Source organism: Anguilla anguilla, chromosome 14 (assembly GCF_013347855.1).
Source record: "Anguilla anguilla isolate fAngAng1 chromosome 14, fAngAng1.pri, whole genome shotgun sequence".
Taxonomy (NCBI): Eukaryota; Metazoa; Chordata; class Actinopteri; order Anguilliformes; family Anguillidae; genus Anguilla; species Anguilla anguilla.
This window is the reverse complement of record NC_049214.1, coordinates 17269687-17295358: the sequence shown is the minus strand read 5'-3', so window position 1 is coordinate 17295358 and position 25672 is coordinate 17269687. Positions and strand designations below refer to the sequence as shown.

Here is a 25672-nt window from a genome sequence, read left to right as displayed (position 1 = left end):
GGCTTCTCCAAAACTGCCCTCCACGGTGGTACTGGTCAGAACCTGTGCCCTTTTCTTTAGAAGATCTCTAAAAGGTGGCAGAGAGGCGAGTAAAGAAACAAGCTACACCTAGCAATGAACTTTCGATGACTGAATCTCAGAATCTCTCTTTTGTTAGAAAGGCATTTCCTTTAAACTGATTCACTTCAAAGCAGAGAAATGTAGCATGGTTAAAAAAAGATAAATAAAAAGAATCGCAGCAATGGGAGATGGAACTTGTGATGGAACTCGGATGTATTTTCTATGGGAATATTATTCCTGAGAACCTGAATGGGGTAGATCAGCAGGGGGTCAGGCAGATCCCCGCTTGATCCCAAAGAGAGAAGACCAGTTGGGAGAGGAAAAGAGCACTTGAAGAGACTTACACTCCCACTCACAGGCAGAACAACAGAGGCGCCCACACTCCAGAAAATCAATAGCCTCCTTTAAAGCAACAAATTTATGAAGGCTGAACTTAAGCGCAGTCTTGTCCAATTTGCTGCTTCCAAATTTATAATCGCAAGGGAGCAAGCCATGCTTTGTGAAGATATGTGAAAATAAAATAAAGCACACTGACATACAAAGCTCCTGCCCTGTTTCTGTGAGCTCAGTGAGGATTGAGCGGTCAGAGTTATTGTGAGGTTAGACTGTCCTCTTTGAAAGCTAATCGAACAGATGGGAGAAGTAAATCTCCTGCCTTTGTTAAATAGTAGCACAGTGGATGGTCCTCCCTGGTGTTTGCCTGTAGATAGATCAGGAGTGATTGGCAGCACTTTGATGCGGTGATTCCTCTTGCTATGAGGAGTTCCCTTTTTTCATGTTTTGGTGGTTCCTCAAGGAGACAATTAGCTACTTTTTACAGAGGTAATTATGATGGCTATCATGTGCAAGCACACACATTGCTTCCTTAGCAGGGCAATTCTCTAGGTTTCACCACTCCATTCCATCACATCTCTACTCCATATATCTTTATTCACACGTTAGTGCCTCTTTCTGTGGAGGGGCCTCTCAAATTGAAATAAATAGCATTGGAATCTCCTGAGAAAAAGCGGGAGAAATAAATAAAGCCCCCATTAACGGCAGCTCCCAGCTGCTCCTGGATCTGAGGCTATGAGAGCCTTTTATCTGTCTGTCTCTGTTTGTTTATCTGCATTTTTATTTAGTCATCTAAATGCTCTGCTTTTCATCAGCCATGCGACAATGCTTTCTCTTAATATCTTGAAAGGGTGACGGGAATACTCCCACAAGCTAGTAACTCAACGGCACATTATTATTTTTCCTTATGAAAGCAGTGAGTGAAAGCCTACAAGACTTGGTCCATTGGCATTCATTCCGCTCGCACACGTAGGCTCTTGTCTTGTGGTGAGAGGGGGGCAGAAGTAGGCCGTATGGGCTAGTTCCTTCCAGATGGCCTATGGTGCTGGTCAGGGTTCGATCCTGGTCCAACAGCGGGGCCTGGCACCGGACCCAAACGAGTGCGGTGCCTCAGCCTATCCGGCCCAGCTGGGCTCCTTGCCCTCTCCAGCCTCCAGACACGACCTGCCCTTGGCAGGTGGCAGGGCGGTATTTATAGTGAGGGCCGAGGGCCGCACTCTCTCGCCCGGTTTCAGTAAATGTGCCCTCCCCCTTTGTGGGGAGAAGAAGGCCTCCTGAAGTGGGGGAAGCTGCAATGCGAAAGGAGAAAAAAAGAGAAGCTTCTCTGCGGCTAACGGCATCCCTGTAATAACTACAGGCTGGTAAAGCCTCAGCTCTGTGACACACACCTTTTAATAAAGGTGGGATTGCTCTGCCTTCAGTGTCCTTTACAGTGCACAGCAAAATGATTCATTCTGTCCTTGGTTTGCTCTCCCTTTTTAATCAAGAGCCTGCATTGTCCACTTTGCATTTTCGCCTGTTTCTGTGAGGCGTCAATAATTTAGAATATTAATGGCGGCACCGTTGCATATTCTTCCCAGGCTTCATGTTCTGGGACAGCTCACACCCCGTATTCAGCTGGATTTAAAGCCAGCCATCAGACAGCTCCCCAGCTGTCAGAGCATCACATCTCATCATGGGGCTTTTGTAAGTGAAACGCTTCACCCCTCACTCAAGAAAGTGGTGCGACTCGTGCGAGAGATGCATTAACATGTCAAGGAACTTTTTTTTGCTTGTTTGTTTTCCCACATCAGCATAGATTGGGCTTCTTTGTTGTTTTGGAGGAGGAGGGGGCGGCAGCAGGAGGAAACAAACCTCCCCAAGCAAGACTGTCCCCACCAAGATAAAGACAGAAATAGCTCTTCAGAAACCCATGTCATCATCTGTCATCTGCAGTGAATGCTAGATTTAGAAGGCTCAGCAAGTTTCTTGATTCTCTGTTGCCCAACAAATAACCAGCAGATCTTGTGTACAGCATTTATTTTTTATGTATTTCCATCAGATGAGGCTAAGTAGGCTATTTATGCACACAGTGATAGAAAATGTAGATTTTGGCATGGCCAACTAAATAATAGATTTCAGCTCTATGAACTCCAGTATGTGTTGCTCCTTCAGCCAGAAAATGAAAAGCGCTGATTGCTATGGAGTTCTAATTGTACCCTCAAGGTCTAAAGAGGATTGAAGAGGAATTGCCATATCTATATGCTTCTGAAGCGAGAGGTAATTACAGAAGATTGATTCAAATGAAAAGGCTGCCCTTTGAGAGAGGGCTCTCCCTCTGTGCCTGTTGAGTTCAAGTGTGAAATGATAAGGATCCCTTCTATCAGTCTGAGTGTCCCTGTGTCTCCCACCAGCTCTACACAATTGGAGCCTTCTTCACCTATGCAGATCTGAAAGTAAATTGAAGCCACATCTCAGATGGCATCTGTACAACATGGGTGTGGTCAGTTTGCATGGGTAAACAATTGTCATATTAGTAAGACATTATCTAAACTGGATTTTCCAAGTTACAGTCATCTAACTAAGGGTTAAATGTGGTTTGTGTCAATATGACACACATTTCCTGCTCTGGTAATACCTTAAGAAGTTTGCAAAAATTGTTGAAACGCAGCTCTGGTGCAGTTCTGGTGTACTGACATGATACTCTTAAGAGCATAAATCTTGCAGCATGTTGGGTGTGTATAACCCACTGTAATAGCTTTTTGAGAACCTGCTGTATGAGTTGTAATGTGATTTCTAGCAAATTAACAGCATTGAGTCAAATTTCATGTGTTCCTCCTGAGGAACACTGCCAAGAGCCAATGAAGAATGACCATTCAACAACACAGTGTGCCAGCTGCCAGCAGCTATTCTGAGCAATCCATTTCCTGTGAAACCGTAACAACAAAAGACGGTGAGAAAGATGTGGAAACAAAATGACAACAGCAACAATTGGATAATATACACACTCTACATGAGCGGCAAAAAGTGATTTTATTGAGCGGTGGTGAAATAACAAGTGCTGATCTGATTCACAGAGAAAATTACAACAAGAAACATGCAGGCATTGTATTTGGAAAGAACTCAGCGCCCTGCCAGAGAAAGCTGTATATTAAAACCACTGGTTAACCTACAGTAACAATACAAACTTTAGGGTTAATAGTACTTAAAGTAACAATCATGACCACATCCTGAAGTGATGAAAGGCACGGTGACCCCGGTTTTTATATCCTGAGAGAGGTACTGTACGCTTGCAGCGATTCTGCAGAAGTGAGCTCATATACTGGAGTGTAAGCGATACTCACCACACAATGGCATACTGCTTTTAAAGATCATATGATATTGATTAAATCCATCTTAAGGCCTAGGGTTTTCTCTGCGGATGCAGGACTGAGAGAAGCACTGATTATGGGACAGTACGAAAACAAGCCATGCTCATTTGTATTTGCAAGTAATTTACACACATTTAAATACATTTAAAATTGTAAAAAAAAATAATAATAATAATTGTAACCTTTGTTTCATACAGGCATCATACATACAGATACAAAGTAGATGTAGTGTATTTGTGTGGTTATATTTTTTAAACTGCATGTTCAGTAATGTACTTATAGTGACTTTTTGAACTCCAGTCGTATCTCACATTTCTAAATAAAACTGTTGCTGAATTTGCTAAAATTAGTAATGCAGCGATTTATAAATGCATACCAGGCTCTCCAAAAGTATGTTAATTGTAGAGGAAAATTTGACATTTTTGCTATATACTTAAGGCATTTGGATTTGAGATCAAAAGATAAATATGAGACAGAAGTGCAGGTTTATGTCATGATATTTACATGTGTACATATTGAATATTTTTCTGAAACAGCTGTATATACTATGAAACCAAAGCTGATTGCTCATACCGTTGAGCCCTTCAACTTTTTATCTCAAATCCAAATGCCTAATAATAATAAATTTCACACTACCATTACCATACTTTTGGAGGGAACGGTATATACACAGGTATGGATACCAGGATCCAGTTGTTTTCTAACTATTTTTTTAGGTCATAATTTATCATTTAAAAATGTTTATTTTTTGACATTTAGATGACCCACATTAGGTGTGCATGCATATACGTAAAGTTAGTAATGCATTTACCATCTATTTGATAGCATGCGGTCTTTATATAATTCCAACCTGTCAGTCTCCTGTTTACGCTGTCTTACACTTTTGGGTCTTATTAACATTTCTGGTAGATCCTTGATCTGTCAGCTGTATTTGACAAATTCATCAGTTTTAAATGTATTTTAAGTGCAAAAGTCCCCCAAAATTGATGTTTAACATCCACTGCGAGATGGACATCAAATGTCTTTCCAAACACTCTGTGAATAATCCTCAGCATCTTGCCAAGTAACTGGATGTATTATACCCTGGTGCTCCCAGCCTTGTTCTCTGGGCGATTAAGGAGAACGGTCGGCCATCATGAAAGAGTACATAATGAAGGCCCCACAATCATATTCCAAAACTCATCCCTGCTATTTTTCAAGTGACATTTCCGTGACAGGTTTTTGTTTTTCAAAAGGCATTTACCACAGTCCACCCCTGCGCTACATTTTCGAACATTAAGATGCATAAAATATAAAGAGGAAGAGTGCAGCTGAAGCAGTGCACTCAGTCCCGGAGTGACTGACTGTGCTGAGAAAGATGGAGCCATTTTGGAGGCAAGCAGGTCCAGCCTTTGAATATTTGATGCAGATGGATAGCTGCTCACTCCAGCGGAACAAACTGTATTGGAATTCACTCACTCATCTGGAAAGGTTATAATTTAAAAGTCATGGGAGCCACCCATTAGAGAAATCATCATTTCTGCATCAACCGAGGCGTCCGTGCCAGGCCACCTTGGCTCTGCTTAATCCGTTTCTCACCTTACACTGTATATTTACTGTGTCTCTGTCTAGACGGGGATACATCTTATTCTGCCAGGCTGTGCTATTGGAGCGGCTCTTTCATTTCCTGTAAAAATGTACATACAGTGCCATGAAAAAGTATTGGCCTCCTTTACGATTTTCTTTATTATTTCATATTTTTCACACTGAATAGTTTTACATCTTTAGACAAATGTAATATTAGACAGAGGGAACCTGAGTAAGCATAAAACACATTTTTTTCAGACTGACATTTTTCTAGAACTTTTTTTCTCATCTCTTCTGGAATTTCTGTTGATTGTGGCATGGTGTGCTTATAGAAACTTTGTGGTGACAGCTTGGGTGTGTGTGTGTGCTTTCTGGGTGTTGAAGCAGCCAGAGTGCATGGGGACTTCTGGAACCGAGCAGCACATAGTTAGCCGAGCACCCCTCTCAAATGCACACGTTCTCCATTCTGTACATCTGCTGATAATTCCCCAAACTCTGAACCAGTAGGAATTGCAGCAAATGTTGCTTATATCTTATCTGAGTGACATAAGTCAGCTTTCACATGCATGCAGTCTTACTATCCAGACTGCGCATCGAAATTGAAAAGTCTATGTGTATTTCATAAATAAGAGTAGAATAAGCTCTTTGAAGTGTAGCTAAAATAGGATAACTTATTTTTCATCATCCAGCTGGGCCAGATGTCACTCCTCTGTGTATTTGTCCCCCACAGGTGTAAGTGTAACCTCCATGCAGGACAGTGCACTTTTGTGGATGGGAACCTGCAATGCGAGTGTGAGCACAACACAACGGGTCAGGACTGCAGTCGCTGCAAGAGGGGTTTCCGAGCCAAGTCCTGGAGGCCTGGCTCCTACTTGCCCACACCCAATGGATCACCCAACACCTGTACGTATACGTTCCTACAGCTACCACTCCAATGAGCTATCACCCGTACTTGCTTCCAAATCTCCATCGTATCACTACACATGCTGTTCTGTGCCATTGTGTTACACATTTGTCTTCAGTGGACCCATTCACAGATTACAAAGCTCGCCTAATGACATTTAGCACTTTTATGCGTGTTAATTTGATAACACTTTTTAATTACACTGTTATTACACATGTCAGTATCCTTGTTGCAGTGTTACTGCTGTGAAACATATGTTTGTGGTTAATATAATTGCACAGGCTACCTCTAACTCCAAAGCAAGCCATTCCCATACCTATTTTTGTAATTAATTATGCAAGATGTGTTACAGTAAGTGCATTGTGCACTTACATAGCTGTTACCCAGCATAATTGGTTACACGTATATATGTTATGTAACTTTAGAGGAATGATTGATTCTTTTGGTCTTATATTCATTGTAAGATGTCTATCGTGATCCATATCTATTGTAGTCAGATCTCCATTCATAGTAAGCCTACAAAAACAAACTAAACACCTGAAGTTTCTATCCTCAACAGGTAAGGGGGAAATCCTCTCAGAAGAACTGAAAAGATGATAAAATAATAATCTAGGGCATCTACGCCCACAGATGAAGTGCAGAGCCTTTTAGACTGCGCAGATCTGTCAAGTCCTGATAAAATCAAGCTGACTTGTGTGCCTTGCCAATTCCCAGAGATGTACGAGTATACACATCGAGCATTCGTCCTATAGACAAACTCCACCGAGGAAGATGGGGATGTCACTCTCATTCATGGTGCCTGCACACAAAGCACTAATAGGACTGCGGCTTGATTCTCCAGTTTTGATGTATGATGTATTTTAAATAAATGCATAAAGAAACCAATCTCATATTCTCTCTCTCTCTCTCTCTCTCTCTCTCTCTCTCTCTCTCTCAGGTGCAGCGGCTGGTTCAACACTTGGCAGTAAGTAACATGCTAATCAGAAAGCAGGAAGCTGGTTTCGCTTCTGCTCCTCTCTTCATCGTCACATGTGGATGTCTGTCATTTTCATGCTCCCATTTCCTTTGTTGTCATTCTGTTAGTCCTTTCTGTTTCATTGTCAATGAGTTACTCTCTCTCTCTTTCTCTCTCTCTCTGTCTCTCTCTCTCTTACTGTGCACCTCATTAATGGCAAAAACCTTGCATATGAAAAATTTTTCCACAGTTCCTTTCTGCTTCGATTTTGTGTAAGAGAGGGGTAGAGGATGAAAGAAGGCAAGGAGAGAGAAAGGAAAAGTGTGTTGTAATCCAATGTGTGGTAGCAGGCGAATGGATCCCTGAGGATTTGTATGAAGGGAAATGTGAACATCACAGACTTTCCCTGCAGAGATGCTCTGAGATGTAAAACGAAAATTCCAGAGCAGGGACAGGCTCTCCTGCTCTAGAAAATTGAGGCAACGTTGCTGTCTTCTTGCTGCAGAACTCCTTTGGTCAACTGCTTGTCCTTAGTAATGTATCTACTGGGTGAGGGCTTTCCCTTGTGCACCATTCACTGAAGTGAAGTTAGCCATGGCGCATAATGTAAAAATCAAAACAAATGGCATAAATCATTGGTGTATGTTGCATTAACAACATGCAGGTGCATGATAGGTAGGCAAAGTAGTAAAGTTCAGTTTTTTCTTAGTGTCTTTTATTATGGCTTGTTGCCCAATCACGTTTTAAATGAACTACCTGACCATCTAAAGCGAGTTCAAAATGATTCTACTCTTCTGTTAACTGTCAAATTCATGAAGAAAGGGGGAAAATGTTATTTTTGTAATTAACTTAGATTTTCTGGTGACTTCATAACCAGCTAGACACTTGCCATCAATACAGTGTTTCTTGATTACACATCTGTCATTTCATTAAAATTGTACAGTGTATGAAGCCATGGTGAAAATGAGAGGTTTACCACCTTTCAGATGTCTGGTCAATATATGGTCCAATGTATGGCATTGGAGTAAAATGGTGGAACTGGGGTTTGCAGTTGGGACTTGGGGGAAAAGCTTGAAAAAAATGATTTTAGATCTGGAGGTTTGTATTTGTGGTGTTTAAATTTGGACTGTTGGTTTTCTTTTTCACAACATAGCATTTGTCTTCTCTCAGTACCACGGTTAATGGCTGCTGAGCTTGTGCTGGTTACAACTGTGAAAACCACAAGAACAACCACTGCTGCTACCCCTACTACAACCCGACAGTCCAGGGTAAACAGTATAGCAGGTGGGAGCTGTAGAAAGTCATGCTGTTTAAATAGATCTGTCAGGAGGACTAGTAGTACTGCAGACACATAAAGGGCTGTCAGTTTTTTGTCCCATGTCACTAAAATGACTGTTCTCAAAGAATCTGTATTGTAAGTCTGAAAAATACACATCAGTCATTTAATAACTGCAGATTTGCTCTGCAGTGCAGAAAGGTAATGGTCTTATGTTGGACTAACAGGTGCACTTAGATCATAAAGGGCCGATGAGAACGTCTTCCTGTGATTATCTGTGGATAATTGATTTAAAGCATTAGTTTTGCAAGGGTGTGTTTGCAGTATTAGTGTTATACTGTATATTTTTCATGCAATACTGTGTGCCAGAAAGAAGATTCATGCATTAATTGAGGTTTCTCTGATATAAGCAGGTCAACAGTAAAAGCCTATTTTTATATGCCCGTTCTGTGATGATATGTAATTCTGATGATTTACGGACTTGCCCACATGTACAGTTACTTGTTCTATTCTTTGAACTAATTTGTCTTAGCAAGTGACTTTATTTGTAAATATTACTCTGTCTTTATTTTGTAGGATTAAATAGTGTTGACTATGGTCTTGAAAAAAGGTTTTGATGAAAAAATGGAATTTCAAGTGTAATTTAATGTTTCTAAAGAGAACTTAAGGCCATTTAATATATCTTCTTTTGATGTTTTTACCTGTGGCTTCAGTAATTACATTTTTTCACTGTTAGGCCTGTTAGCTCTATTATTTTTAAGAGAATTGTTATTGGCTGAAAAGCAGTTGAGTGAGTAATGCTGTATGTAAGTGCATAGGTGTGTGAATGTGTGTGTGTTAGCACATGTACATGTGTTTGTATGTGTGCACACTAACTTACATGGCAAAGTAAATATTGATTTGAAAATAGGACCTACAAATGTATTCATCAACATGTGGGAGTGATAGGTAACAACTGTGGTATTATGTAACAGTAACAAATATGAAAAGTAAGCTTACTGTAAACTTCAGGATGTGCAGCACCCAGTAATCAAATTCCATTGAGTTCTGCACCTCTTTACATCTATATTACACAGCTTCTGCTGCTCTGGGCTCAAGGAGCACTACTAGATTGAGCCTGTAGAACCTCACAAGATGATCTACAGAGCTTCTTACAGGGCATCTGGGGATCTCCGCTGAAAAATTGTCAGTGTCTGTATGTGACCATATAATTACCGTTTAATATGCCTAACTAAGAAATAATGACATTTACGCTCTAGAAGAAATCAGTATGTATTTGATAATGAACCAGCAGCTAAGGAGACTGTTCATATGGATACACCAGTCAATTGCCCTTGAAATACTGTATTTTAAATGTTTGCGTTTTCACATGATCAATCAAACGTTTTCCTGCGTTTATAGTTTCATAAAACCGCCACTGAACACGACACAGTTTGATAGCTCCTTCACTATGTCATTTTTACTCATAAAGACATTAAACAAAATTATATCATACAGCACTAGCTTCACTATTTTTAATAAGACCAATCACAGTCTTTTCGATGTGTTTAACTCTGTTTTGGATACTCATTGACCCTTTACAGAGGTTGTGTTATAAAACTTAATGCACCTATTATTATCAAAGCCGAAATGATTGCTTTTGTATTTACTTTTATCTAAAACAAAAAACCACACTTTAAACAATGAAGAAGAATTAGCATATAGCCACTGTATTTTACATTGGAATTTAATGAAACAGGGCTAAATCTTAAGATGGTCTTCGAAAACACTGTCTTGTTTGATGTGTGCTGCTAAATTTAATGTACAGTCTAGAACAGTGCCTGCTCTTTAAGAAAGCACTTAAAGGATCTGAAAAAAGGTAGAGCGGGGAGTGCTGTGATGTCAGAAATTTATGAAAAACATTAAGTGCTTTTGTTAACAGCGCAGCACTTTCGTTTTGTTTTTTTTTTGTTTTTTTCATTCCCATCCTCGTGCTAGTGTCAGGAGCTCCCTGCCACAGCCGTACTGCAGATGTGGAGGGCTGCTGCCTGGTGCTTAAACTTTCACGATCACTCGCAAACCACTTTAGGCCTGAGGGAAATATTCTAAACCCATTTTGTACTGTGAATAACCTACAGGGGGATAGTGTGTGGTGTTCTTTTCCAGAATGCCAAAGATTAGACTTAGCATTGCAGTGACCCCTTCCATAAAACTGTGCTACAAAAGAGATATGAAGGTTGTAATCCAGTCTACCCCCATTGAGACAATGTTGGGGTTAATAAAAGAGCAGTTACAGGATATGAGCAATAAATTGGGCACAAGAACTTACTTGAAGATGAATTATTGTCCCATCAAAACTGACAAATTTGTTAAGAAAGGACGAGCCATCAACCTCTCATTTGTTTTTATATATTTTTGCATATGCCAAAATTGCCTTGCTTGAGTTCTCCACATTAAATATCATAACTAGAAAAGTCCATATTTATTTAAAACTAATCTCTAATCTGTTAAGATTATTGTTGACATTTAAGCATAATTTCATGTAACCCAATGTCCATTTTATAATCAAAATAATGTAATAATTAAATACATTTATAGAGTGCTTTTCTCGCACTCGAAGGACTTTACACCGAGGAACCCCCTACTCTTTGCGATGAGTGTCACAGGGGTTTTAATGTCCACAGTGAGTCAGGGCCTTGGTTTAATATTTCACTCGAAGGGCAGAGTCTCCTACAGCACAGTGTCCCCATTGCTACACTGGGGATTATTCAACCAGAGGAAAGATTGCACACTACTGCCCCACCAACACCACTTCTAACAGGAACTTAGTTTTCCCTGGAGGTCTCCCATCCAAGAACTTACCAAGCCAACACTTGCAGGAGCAGGGTGCATGGTGGCATGGCTGCTGGCAAGGGTATTTTATAATGGTCAGGTTAATTGCAATAAAATTAAACACAAGTAGAAAAGAACCAGCTGGGATTATTACTATAACTTTCAAAACAGAAAAGTAAATATGCAAATATCTTGGTCTTTGAAACCCCATTTTCTTCTCTCAGTGCAAGTAACTGACATTCAACCATCTTCTCCAAGGTCAGTTTTCATTAGTGAAGCTATCTGTATGGTTATACTATACTGTTTCATTATTAGACAAGATAAGAGTGTATTTATGTTCCTGGCTCACACTTGAAAATACACAGCTTCCATGACTTAGTACTCCAAACTTCTGATAACAAACCAAATAGTGAATTAAAAGTAGAATTGTTGTTGTAGAATCAGTTATTTTCTGAACAAGGCGATTTTCTACTCCCCCTTGGGAAAGTCAAGGATGACAGACACAATTAATATCAATAGCAAGCTAGAGTACAGGACCTTAATACCAAGAGTTCACTACATCATTCTATTCCTTTTTAATTTTGTGCACCATTTTTTTACACCCCTGGCTGGAGCATTCCAAGGCAAGAGGTGACACTGTGACAGGCTCGCCCTCATACCCATTTCACATAGGCGCAGAGATGAGAAGATGAATGTTTCAGGAGCGGATGCTCACCTCTAACAGCTCCGCCTGAGGTCTTCATCTTTGCAAGGTCCCTTCTCCAAGGTGTAATTGGAGCACTCACTGACGGAGCGTGCTCTAAACTGTTGGGGGGGGGGGGGTAGAATCAGGAGGAGACGCTTATGTCTGAATATGAGTCTCCCTGTGATTCTCGAGGTGAGAGGAATGAGTGCTGCCACAAGGACAGAGTCCCCTAATTCTTTATCTAATTTATTGGTGTCCTCTGCATCATATAGCCAGCACGTCTGTGTAACAGTGGCAACAGAGAAGCCAGCTCAGATTCAATAAGCTATTTGTATTTTTTTTAACTCATAAAATCTCATCACAACCTGGTGAAATGAGTGTCTCTAAATCAACGTGTGAAGTTTGTGTGGAGATTTATGGATGACATATGGCATACCAATGCAAGCTCATGAATCATCTGCCTAGAAATCTGTTCACGCCACTTCGTGATGGGGGTCCAAGGTCTGAGGCTGTCCTCAGACTCTCCGAGAACTCCTGAAATACATCCCTGTGCTCTGTTACCATGTACTTTTGGCCCGCTACCTGCGGGTCCCAAGTTTCTGCTTGTGAGCGGCCCTCCTAAATGGCAGTTTCAGACAGCTGCTGAAGTCGTTGGCCATTCCTCACGAGACCGCTTTTTTCTTGCACCTCTGTTTACGGTGCATATGTTATGGGAAAGAGTCATCTGTAATCTGCTCACCTGGCTCCTCCACCTCTCCTCCCATCCCCTGCTGCCGTTTCAGCAGCATGTCGCCTTGAGTGCACTCTGATCCAGATTAACAAGCCTGGGTTCACGGAGCCTAATCTACTGTGAACTGGTCGCTTACTTTGGTAGATGGGCAGGGGGAGGAAGGGGGGTCGGGTCGGCGGGAGTGCTCCTGTTGTGTTGTGATTAAATCATGGTCTTGTCCCTTTGACCGTGCAGTAATAATGAAACACTGGGGAGAGACAATGTAAAATATTGGCTTGCCAGGCAGCAGGAAGCCATTAGTTGTTCTGGTCTCACTCTGTTGAATCATAATACACCCATCAACGTCAGGAAGATTTTGGCTGACACCACCACCCCTTGCAAATAAGGGTAGCACAGTTGCATTTAATGCAGCGGGCATGTTCGCACATAAATTAAATAGCAAAAGTAAATCTCATATACTCGCTTTTGTTTGTGTGTGGACGGGCGGGGATTTAAGTACGTGTGTGTGTGTGTGTGTGTGTGTGTCTGTCTGTAGGTAACTAGGTGTTACTAAGGCCTGTGCACTCATGAGAATCTGAATGGCAGCTGGATGGGCAAATCCTCCCTCAGGACTCACAAACTTCTTCCAATCTTCATCAAATAGAGGTCGCTACCCTCAGCAGCACCATGGCTGAAGCACGTGAACCACAGCTCAGCTCACTCCTCAGTGACACGCTCAGAGACAGTCCCATCTCTCTCACCGAGCAGCCAGGTGGGACAAGCCAGGTCGTACTGTTACCCGGAACCAATCCAGCCTTAAGTAGAACTAGAGATTTAGCCTTCTAACAGTTTATGAATGCTCTTCATCACAAATTAACTGCAAAAATTTCTTAATTCTAACGGGGACCAGATTATTGACGTTTCCCTTGATTTTGATTTCCATTTGATATTTGTTGAGATTACACATTTTTACAAATGTCCAGTAGGCATGCATATAGCAGAAAATGCCTTCTATAAAAAAGATAAATGTGCACAGTGAATTGAAAGTATTTGCTTAAAATTAGGGAACACCTTTGAACTATATGATTTAATTGAATAGTACGTTGAGATTTGCAACAATACCCTTTGGGGCTGCAATGTGATTTAGAACAGTCATAAACTGCTGGAATTAGGTATTGTTGTTAGAGCAGGCCAATACAACCCAAATCATATACAACTGGGATAGAGATAATTCCATAGTGCAGACTGCTAGTTTTCCAATTTAGCACAATATTGTTTGTCTTCCGGAAATTGTGTGAATTTACAGTTGTCAGAAAAAACTATTGAAAACCAAGAACCAGAGTATTTTGCAACTGTATTGAATGTGTAGGTGAACTCATGATATCTGAACAGAACTAATTTCTCAGTTTCTCACATTTATGCTCTGCATGAGGGGGCATTGTGTTAATGAGATATATTTAGTAGCAGAACATCCAATGCCCCTTTATAGTCTGTTTAAAGTGGAGCAATGGTGGTTCTGTGCCTTAACCCCCAGTCTAAAGAACTTGCATATGTACTTGTGTGTATGCATGTGCAGATGTGTCTACATACTGTACAGGGTGGCTAAAGCAATGTTAGGTCACTGTAAACTGAAAATAAGTCCTCACAGTTAGGAGGGTGTCAAATCACCAGTTTTTTAAGGTGTCAGTTGAATTGTGTATTTTGACAAACTGTTGGTTTTGATGATAAAATCACTGGCAGGTGTCCTGATTGTATACTGCAGATCTGTACAAACGTACCACAGCAGTACACAGTATGGCCCTGTCCTCTGTCCTCTAAATGAGGGAACTTGACCTTGGCACAGCCTACAACTGTTCTACGTCAGTCATCATCTGTAACGTATCAGGTTGCTTATTACAGGTTCACAATGGTTCCTCTTGTACATGAGCATCATTTGGGGTTCAGTTAATTTTTCTTTAAAATCCCTGCTCCACCAAAGCCATGAAATATCAGCCTTTCTCAGTGCACTCTTGTAGAAATGATGCCACCTCTCTGTGATATGTGGAAGTACAGTTGTGGAAGGTCTCTGGTACTGCAGGGGTTAAGGCAGAGCATTTGAGTTTAGTCAAACTCAGCAGAGTGTGTATGTGCGTGTGTGCATGCTTGCAGCTTCAGTTCCATGGTGAGAGAACTCTACTGTTCTTGGTAAACAAACTGAGGCAGCATCTCGCATGCAAATTATTTCCCCCCATCTTTGCTGCCACCCCAGTTAATACTCTGAAATTGTTCTTTAAAGAGCTTCTTGCGGTGCCTGCCCAAACCACCATGGCACTTCCCACTGTGCCCATCCAGACAGACAGCACTACTGCCCAGACAGACAGTCCAACCGTCCAAACAGACAGTCTGGTATTCCAGTCAGACAGCCTGGAACTCCAGACAGAAATTCCAACCTTTCAGACAGACAACCCGGTGCTCCAGACAGAAACCTTTCCGACAAGCAGTCTGCCTGCTTCGACAGACACCATACCCATCCAGACAGACACACAGCCCCCCTCAACAACCCTTTCCCCACCAACAGAAGAGATTGTTGCAGTGGATAAAGACAAGGAAGGTAAGCCATACCCACAGTGAAGTGTTAGCTATAGAGAGACAATTGTGCCTGTGTGGATTAATTATAATTCATTATTATATTCTACGGGTGTAAATCCAGTTATTTTAGACAAAGATAATGGGATTTATGAGAACTGGGTTTGTTCCCATGCAGTATGTTCTCAGAATTAATCACTCATAATTCTGTGATAATTTTATTTTTAAATGAAAGCCTATTGAAAGAAATTTGATCCTTGTGGATTACTGTAACTTAACAAGACTTTTTCCCATGATGCATTGTGGTTACATATGCCAAAAGGTAATTTGTGATTGTACACAGGGCAACTTTTATTAGCTGGATAATCAGCAGTTAAGTTTGAACTTTTGTATTTCATATCCTTAATGGTCAAACATTAGACACAAACTTCATAAATTAATATATATGTTGTATTTTTAAGGGATATCTGAACTTCCATTTATTCTCCTTTCTGGGATATAAATCTAATTTTGAATTTCTGTGCTGTATTTTCACTATTTTCTCATGCATGGTATCCTAACTGCATAAGAAAACTAGTGAACCCATTCAATTCAATTTTATTTATGTAGCGCTTTTTACTGAGACACTGTCACAAATACGCTTACCTGAGAAAAAAAGCCTTGCCAGATATCACTAAGAGTACAGAACATATAGTCCTTCTCTCATGTAAGTAATGCTGATGAGCTATTATTAACAGCTAGCATGGGGGTTGGGACAAAGTGCTTAATTCCCAATGCCAACAGAATGCTAGTGGCACACTAGAATTCTGCTGGCATTCCGCACACTCTCCATCTCACATCCAGGAAAAGGTGTGAAATAGAGAGAAGCTGAAATAAAATTCACTTCTGGCCATGCTGCCAGGGGAAAGACAGTCAAAGCCAGGAAGAAAAGATGGAGGCAGACAAGAGAAAAGAGAGGGGAGTGAGAATTAGCATTACCGCTAATAGAAATGTAAAGTGTCTTCATTCATCTTCCATGGTTGACTAGCACCAGCCCTCAGCAGAGTCTCTGGCAGCAGTCTGCTTTGGGACAGAATTGGGCCCAGAGGACGGGACCGGACGGCACCCGTGGCTCTTGATCAAACTTAGGCCAGATGATCTGAGCACTCCATCACAGCCGATACCCGCGCCTCACTCCGCGGGTCAGCCCAACCCGCCATAGTGCTTCAAGCGGAGTGAGTCGAACCACACAGCCCCGCTCTTCAGCGCTGCGCGTGATTAATGGCAGCAGTACTGTGCCACATTCACTCCCAAGGCAGTGCGAGTAGCAGAGATTAAACACATTTACATTTACTGCTGTGCTAAATCTGTCATTAAGGAATATGGGCCATGATGCCAAGTTAGCTGTGCCATGCAGTAAGCATTTCAAACGCCATGTTTCCCCGTCTGATATCCAGCAAAGTTATTTTAAATGCCGCAGGTTTAAGTTAAACACCGCACGGAATTCCAGAGCTCTGCAGTTGTATTTGTACTTCCTCCTGCAGAGGCTCTGTGGGGATTGCTAATGTAGATGCCCTCCCATTCTCTCACACAGGAGACCAATGAATACTGCATGAAATTAAACAAGCGAGACCAGCATCGTTGTGCTGTATCCAGGGTGTAAAAAAGCTCATAGGGTTTTGCGGAGCTCTGCAGATTGATCTTTAACAGTTGTGAAAACAGAGGCGGGTAGGGAGGGACAGGGGCAGTCAGGAAGAAACAGGCTGTGAGTGAGGGAAAGGAGGAGAGAGAAAGAAAGAATGGGAGAGAAAGGAGTGAAAAAGTAGAAAATGGTTTCCTCAAGCAGTAAATCCCGGTCTTTCAATGGCAGGACCAGTGAAGGGTGTGGGTATTCTGTGGGGAGGGTGGCAGGGAGAGGGGAGTTATTGGATCTCTGGGCTGATGGGGGATGATGGGTAGGATAAGGTAGTGATGGGAAGATTCAGGATGTCCTGGCTTCTCCTGTCACCTGGGGAGTAGCATATCTGCAGGATGTAGAAAGGGGTTGACAGATAGAGTCTTTGGCTATTATGAGCCTTCACAATAGTAGCATGTGATTCCAGTGCTGGGTCTCTCCATGGTGGGAACAAACAGATGATTTGAGCCTCCATTAGGCTAGCTTTGGGCAGGACAGACAACAGGCTTAAACATACTACATTAACCCCTGGTCCCAAAGACTGCATCTGGAGAATTATCAGCCAACACTGATAAATCATTAAATGACACAACTGCCCGGGCACCTCTGCCCAAACATTTTTTGGGGCTTTTTTTTTTTTTAAAGGAGGCTCAGTGGGATGGCAGGGCACTGCACACAGCCCAGCACAGAGGACCAGGGCTCAAACATTTCTGATCTATTTTTAAATGCCTGCCAAACGATCATCTGATTAATATTTCACAAGTGGGAGGAAGCCGGGCCATGGTCAGCCGGAAAAGCGGGAGGGTTATTGAACTAATGCAGGGAGATAGATACATGAGACCATAAAGGAGAGCAAGGATGAACACTGTCCTTCAGAAGGGGATAGGGGGTATGGGGAGCTTCACCACAGAGCAGAAAAAACCCCTTTCTCTGGAGAGGAATTGGGGAAGGGAGTGATGTTACACAAAGGAGGCCTTTGCATAGACGTGAGAATATCAGAGGTTAGAAGTGGCACTGCTCAAATGGGTCTGCATCATCTTACATCACTTCTTCTGAAAAAAAAATTAATGAGATGAATTATTATTTAGATTAATTCTGAATAGTAATTTCTTTCTGATTAAAAAGAAACAAAACAGCCAGTATTTATTTAAACAAATGCTTTCGTAAAAGGGGAATAAATTTAATGTAGACGCAAGTAAAAATAGCCTTCAAATTATGGTGTGCCACATATGTTGAAATGGACAAAATGTGCAGTGATGGAAGAAAATTTAATGAAATGGTTTCACTTGTAAACTTTATATACAAATAAGATATTGTGCTGATATCTCTTGCTGCATTCTCACTCTTTGGTGAACACAGTTACCCCAAAGCCGGAAGTCAAGGATACTCAGAACAAAGAGAAGAAGAAATTTCCCTTTTGGAAGTGGGCAGAGAAAGAGGAAGGGAAGGAAAAAAAACGTACGAGAGATAAAGAAAAAGATAAAGATTCTGAAAAAAAGACGAAGAGAAAAGGTATTGGCAATGCTATAGCTAGCGTTGGTACAGTATGTGAGTAGTTACAGTATTTGCTACTGTGTGCTTTGTTAATAAATCAATATATGGATAAGTGTGGTGCAAGTACATGTACGGATGATTTAATACATACGACATCTTGTAAATCCCTTCTCCACCGTATTGATCTCAACTGGTAAAATTACAGCCTGGTATCGACCTTATGAGTCAATTTGGTTTCTCTGGCGAGCTAAAGACTCCGTTAAAGACACTGTGATTGCAACGCATTAATCAGATACAGATGAACACCACCTTTCTCTGAAATGAAAACACGTTACAAAACTAGGACCATGGTCTCTAGAACTTGGTCTCTACTCAATCTCATTGCGTTTTTAAAATAGCTGAGGGTTATCTTTGGTGGCTAAGTGTAAGTATACAGGTAACTGTCAAAATAAAAGAAACACAAACCATAGAATCCTTCTCTGTGAAGTTAGATTGATATTTGTAGCCACCTGATTCAAAGTTGCTCATTTGGTTTTGCTTGCATTTTGAAGCAATGCACGGACACCATGGTCGATGAGTATGCACTTTCAGCCACAGTTCCCCATGTTGATGATGTCTTTCCCTCAGAGTTCCACGCCAGCATCACCTTCCCTATTGATTCTTGTGAAACATCAGTCTTTGACACTGATGCTTTTGCTGAACAAGTCCGAACAACCACCCTCTTTCAAAGTCATTGAGACTTCTTCCTCTAGCTATGGTAGCCAAAATAATAGCCCACTGGGACTGTACACAACCATGAGCATGCTGGGATGTTAATTGCTTAATTAACTCAGGAACCACACTTTTGTGGAAGCACCTGCTATCAGTACACCTTAAAACTCAAAAGTTTCGTATTTTTTGCCAGTGACCTGTATATATAAAACCCTGCAGAATTATTTTATAGCCTTTCCTGTCCCTAGTTTCCCTGAGTAGTGGGGAAATTTTACTGCCAATAAGTGTTTAATTAACTCAATTCATTCTTTCTGATGCTGACATGTTGGTTAAACATTACACCTTTACTGGCTTTGTTTTGAAGGCTTGTAAAGTCTGATATTAAGTATTGACTGAGACAGGCTGTTCAGTTTGAAACTGGACAACCAATAAAAAGAGATCATTTTATTTCCCAAGGGATTTTAAGGCTCTTGTTCTCTGGTGAGGGGCAGACCAGTAAGTTAGCAGGAATTGCATACGGCCAATTTGAAGGTAAGTAAAGTGGGAATGTCACCACTTCAGTCAAAAATTATTGACGGGGCTTGAACGGACTCATCAAGACACTGGTTCAAAGTAGAACGAAAAGAAAGCATTTCTAAAATTTGTAAATTCATTCATTAAATATGTGTTGTAATCTATGATTAACGATCTTTGATATTTTGAAAAGATATTTTTTGAGAATCTATGCATTAATTTGTAAAGCTTTCAGATGTTGGAATGAATTGCTGTAATTGAATATTAAAGAGACTTTTTTCCCCTTAGGCTGAAGCACTCAGTGCTTGCAGGCTGGGTTGAACTTACTTCAACTTAGCAAACAGTATGATGGGTTTTGTAGTTTTTGCTGGTTTGAACTTATGAAATTTGTGGGGTCAGGACTAAGGATTCTTCTCTTGTGCAAACTGAGTTTTTGGTTCTGTCTGGAGACATATGCAGTGTCTAGATGTCTACAGTCAAGCTCTGACAAAGGGTGGTCTTCTAAACATATTTACCATTTTATGTTGACTGCAAATGTGACAGTCATTTTATTTAGATGACTGAAAATAACAAACACATTACTGGGGCCTATTTTTTCTATGATTGATGTCCTTCCATAGTGCAAAAATGATGTCAGATATCAAACTGATCTCAGATTGCTCCTAGATAATCTTCAATATTATAACTCGGCATTGATCACAAACAGGTCAAAATTAGGATGCTACGTATACCTTATGCAGGGGATACACAATTACCACATTTTACCAGGAGCTATGGTTAGAATACTACCCATTTAGAATTCTAGTAAAGTCTAACTTTTAGATCTTGAGAAATGGGGAGATAAATTTATTTCATAATTGAATTAGCAATAGGGTGAATCTTGGACATGTTACACTAACAACTGTGGAAAAATTGATGTCTAAACTCTGTCTTTATGTTTTCTTCTTTTTCCATCATTTTTGATGTTTCTCGCTTTCTCATCACCATCTTTGTTTGCATGTTTTGGTTTTGTATGTTGTGTAAGGTAAGCACTTTGTTGTCTTTTGAAACTGTTTTGTTGGCTCATCAAACTCTTAGAATAATTGCTGACTGAATTATGCTGTTTTTGTAGAATTTGTATTCCATGGCAGCATGCAAAATACCGCACCACCGTGGAAAAAATGTTTTTCATATGACTTGATCAAAGAAGTGATTTTCTTGAACTAATACCTTAACCCCAACAACCACATTTTTTCGGCCTCTACCTTTTTTAACTGTTTAAACTGTTGGAAATTCTGTTTGGAATTTGCAGTAATTTGTGGAACAATGCCCCATTCCATCACCAATCTGTTATGTAATTGGGCATTTATATTTAATTATCCTTCCTTTCCCTCCTTCCTACTCTGCTGAGAGAAGCACTGCAGGTCTTCATACCAGCTTCTCTTAAACATCCCATAAATATTTCATCTCATGCAACAACCAAACAATAATGAAATAATAATGTGATGGCTGATTAAACATCTAAACTCATTTCTTAATACACATTTAAATGCATATTTGCATAAACATGCTTCATAAATGGCTCTTAAAAGGACACCATTGCCTTGCAGCACATAACAGAGCAGTCTTCAGAAGATTTATAAAACCTTAATTAGGTCTTATAAACCTCAGCCAACTTAATGATTTAAAATGAAAACACATGCTCTGTAGCTCACAGGATTTCTGCAAGAATCTTGATGGACGGTGTAATTTATGTCAAATGGGAGATTTGTACCATTTTATGCTTACTTCACCACTGGTTTCTGATCCTCAATGTTCTGTCATTATTCAGAATAACATTTTTTTTTCTTGGCTTTATTTAACATTCTTGTCATACAGTAAAGATATTGCCTTGCATAGGAAATAAACTGAGTGCTAATGAACTAAGAGGCTGGCCTAAAAGTCTGCAAATAACATATTGTCAGAACACTACAAAATCTGACAAAAAAAGATAATTAGAATTTATCATTACTATGTGTAGATCCAGCAGAGGATAGGTAGTTGAGGCGATTTCACACTTTTGTGTTGGTTGAAGTTATACCAAATGGCACATGAAGAAGAGAGGTTAGTACCCCAATCAAGAGGGCTGGGCTCCCTGAGCTTCATCTGCATCAATCTCAGCGCTTCTGCTCCTACGAAGCAGTTTAAAAAACCACAACACTGATTGTGGAAGAGTGCATTAAAGACAATAGGCGAATTGGTTTGATCAAGAAACTCAATCAAGCCTGTGAGGAGCACTTAAGACAGAGTAAAAAAATACTATGAGTCAGATTAAGGTGAACAGTTTTATTATTTTTCCATCAAGCAGCTGGCTGTGTTTGTCCTTCCTTCCTTGGGAATTGTTCAGTGCCCTTGATGGTTAGAATGAGCCCTGGGTCAGGAAGGGTAAAAAGGGAGAATCAATCCCTTTTGGGGTGAAGAAACATGATACGTTCAGTGGTGGTGTAAACATATTGGGACTCTTTATGCAAGCTCTCAGAATTTGGTTCGTATTGTAGACCAAAAACATCTGCAGGATAAAGTACCCCCTATCACCCACCCTCAGCCCACACCACACCTGTACAGCCTCCCCAGCTATGCCAACTCTACAGCAATGGCACTAACACCTCTCTGCTCTCTTCCCCGCCAGACTGTGAGTGCTACGGCCACTCGAACCGCTGCAGCTATATCGATTTTCTCAACATCGTGACCTGTGTCAGCTGCAAACACAACACCAGGGGGCAGAACTGCCAGCACTGCCGCCTCGGATACTTCCGGAACGCCTCAGCTGAGCTGGACGATGAGAGCGTGTGCATAGGTCAGTCAGGACTTCCCAGTGCTTGTGTTTCCATACCTTCGCAGCCTCGCATCTCTCTCTCTTGCAGCAAGGCCAGACAAGTGGCCGCATTGCTCCTTGCAGCAGTCGGTCTCAGTCCTAACTCCACCCCCGCATGTGCTCCTGAGGACAAGTCAAACTGAGCAGTGCGAAAGGGGGAGGGATGTGAATCCATACACAAAGACAGTGTGCATTTTACTGAGCCCTAAAAACTAAACAAGACAAATTCAATGCTGTAGCCAGCCCTGACTTTATTGACCTTTTGCAGGCCTGTCTGTCCTCTCTAATTTGACCTCTCGGGCACCCAGGTTCGATTTTTGTTTCTGAGCATAAGCTCTTCCAATTATGTGTATCCAAGAGACACAAATTTGGTAACTGGGATGAATTAGGTCCTGATGTCTCCTAGGACATTAAAGATACTGCTTGTACAATGGTGTGCAATAATCAAAGCTTTGTGAAGCCTATAAAAATATTTTTTTTACGCACATCAAATTTATGAAGTCTGTTTTAGATCTTCTGATCATTTATAGTCCTCAAGTTTGAATAATTAGGATATATCCTGCTTTTACCTAGGGTAAATTGACTTTCCCTATCCACCCATTTAAATACAGTAATAAAAACAGCTGTTAAAAGATTGCTTTTAATAAGGTATACTTTAACTATAAATTTCAGATGTTATGAAATGTGCTGAAAGTTGTAAATAGATGGTAAACCTGGAAAGGCCTTTGCTGTCACATAACAAGCACAAGTGATTAATTACAGTGGGGTTTTTTAAAATAATTTTTTAAATGATAAAATCATTCACACCAGTAGTTAAAAAATATGTAAACAAGGGCACAATCCCATTGACTTGCTGACAGGTCTGCAGTAATGAGATTGACTTTGACTTGCTTTCAACAAACCTGTGACCCCTTTGGGAAGGGAGGGGGGGTGTGGGGGGGGGGGGGGGAAGAGTATTCAGATGTGTGCAGTTGTGTGAGACCGCGGAGTCCTCTGCAGTCTGGGTAATGTGGGTCAGGGCTTTGTGTCTTTGTGATTTGCTGTCAGCCTATGTGCAGTGGAGGGAGATTGAGGGACCCTCTCATCGTAGCTTGTTGAATCTTGCTTTTCTCTGACTCACTTTCTGCCTGTCAAATCATCCTTTTTGCGAAGCGTTTAATGCTTAGGCATCTGATGTGTTGAGGTTTTTCTGACTGACAGCATTTCACAGAGCAGCTCCCTTTTCTGGTCTGATAGTGCTGAACAGTTTTTCAGTGTTTTTCTGTTTGCTGAAAAAAATCTAACTTTATTTTAGGATCCTCACTGATCTAATTCATACAGTAACCGCTACTAGCCTATTGCTGGTTTCCAAGACATCTCGCATGGAGAATTATAAATATACCATGATATAAAACATAATCATATAAATGTATATACTGCAGACAGCAGCTAGTTTACAAGTTTATATTGCTATTACTGTGTAATTAGTATTATTTTACAAGTATATGATATTGTTACCAATACAGCGTATATTATTTTACAAGTATATGATATTGTTACCAATACAGCGCATTAAAATGTAATTGTTCACTGTGGGGGATTTGAATGCATCTATATAGGAGTGTTCCTGCTGTGAAAAATGTTGACGTTGATTTGAATCCATCTGCTCCTGAACACCAGGAGTCTGAAGGGTAAACTCAGCACCGCAGGTGTACACACAAGGCCAGAAGCCAAGCCGTAAAGTCAGCAAAAAATTGTATTTCCTCCACCAAACCTGCCAGGCGTTCCACAAACGTTGTATGGCAGCATTTCAGGAGACAGCAATGACCTCTTTCTGACACAGGAGCAGGGTCACCTCCAGTACAGATGAAGGTCCCCCTTCTCCCAGGGAAAATATACTGGGTAGATTCATGAACACATTCCCCAGCAGAAAAAATCAGCATTTTTCTATATTGAAATTAACTTGGCATCATGTCAAAATGAAGATGAGCAACCAATGTGCAGGACACTGCTGCCAGATGCTGCAATTAATTAATAAGTCTTCTAAAACCAGAGTGCTTAAAAATTGATTCCTATTCATTCAATTCCTCATTGACACTTCAGTTATTACATGTCAATTGCGCACCAGGACCTCAGACTGATGGAGCAATACACTATTTTATAATTACTAATGTCATTGAAATTGCACATCAGGTGCAGAGCAAAAAAACCTGATCCACCGTCTTATATTGATGATGCGTGCATGTGTGTGTGTGTGTGTGTGTTAAAATGCATGTCAGTATTGATGTGTAGACACATTTGCTGATTTCATTGCTTGTGAAAGTACAGCTGGATATGTGGCTGGTATCTGCACTTGGTGCTGTGTCTGTGCCAATGCAGAGACCAATGGCTATCTTAATCTCTCCTTAGAGTGTAACTGTAACCAGATTGGCTCCATTCACGACCGCTGCAATGAGACGGGTTACTGCCAGTGTAAGGAGGGTTCTGCTGGGCCCAAGTGTGAAGACTGCCTCCCTGGATACTACTGGAAGCAAGGTTGTTTCCGTAAGTACCACAGAAGGGCAAGAACCATGGTGGAGAAGGGCCAGTGACAAGCCGAGGCATCTTCAGCATGGTTGGATATTGCGCGACTGATGAGGAATAAAAGCAGCCTGTGCTAATGGTGCTGGGCTGTTTCTACATATAGGTTCCGTCTATGCTTAATCCTGTTCTTTGCAGCTGTAAAATCATCGCAATTAATATTGTGAAGCCTGTTTGTGAAATATCAGACAGGTGAGCAGAGTGGTATGGGTGTGAACCATGGGAGATAAAAGAGTATCCGTCAGTCCGAAATTAGACCCTCCGTGGGCCACATGACTCATTAGTGAAATGACCTGAAGGGAATTTATAAATGGGGTCAAGAGCATGAGCGTGTGTCAGTGGTGCATGTGTGTCAGTGGTTACATTTTCCAGCTGCTGTAAACTGTATCAAATATGTAATGGAGCACACTTTTTTTTACTCCTTTCATAGAAGAGTATTTCCAACTGAAGCACACTTCATTGTACGCCTCATATTTGTGTAAATTGTATGAAGTAAAAAGTAAAAACCAGTTAAGTGTTGGTGAATGCCAAGAAGTGTTTAATTAGATGTGCAATATACTCTGATATACACCAATCACCCCCCACAGTGCAATTAGTTGTATACTTGAAAGGAAATCCTGTGCAACAGGATGTTTTATTGAAGTTTGGTATAGTACAATTTACATCCGCAGAAATTAATTTACTTACTCCTGTA

General features: G+C 40.9%; 1 protein-coding gene across 2 annotated transcripts in view; it reads left to right on the top strand.

Moving 5' to 3' along the window:
* The window catches only part of LOC118213127 (netrin-G2), a 54456-nt gene that overhangs the window by 23085 nt on the left and 5699 nt on the right, over positions 1-25672 (top strand). Inside the window, exons 4-12 of one of the 2 annotated variants that reach the window (XM_035391834.1) lie at positions 6040-6212; positions 7151-7177; positions 8339-8452; positions 13314-13421; positions 14925-15239; positions 18228-18380; positions 19530-19604; positions 22234-22401; positions 24808-24942. In XM_035391834.1, the coding sequence (XP_035247725.1) occupies positions 6040-6212; positions 7151-7177; positions 8339-8452; positions 13314-13421; positions 14925-15239; positions 18228-18380; positions 19530-19604; positions 22234-22401; positions 24808-24942 (1268 nt within the window). The remainder of the gene's footprint in view (positions 1-6039; positions 6213-7150; positions 7178-8338; positions 8453-13313; positions 13422-14924; positions 15240-18227; positions 18381-19529; positions 19605-22233; positions 22402-24807; positions 24943-25672) is intronic. The other variant, XM_035391835.1, reaches the window with a different exon arrangement.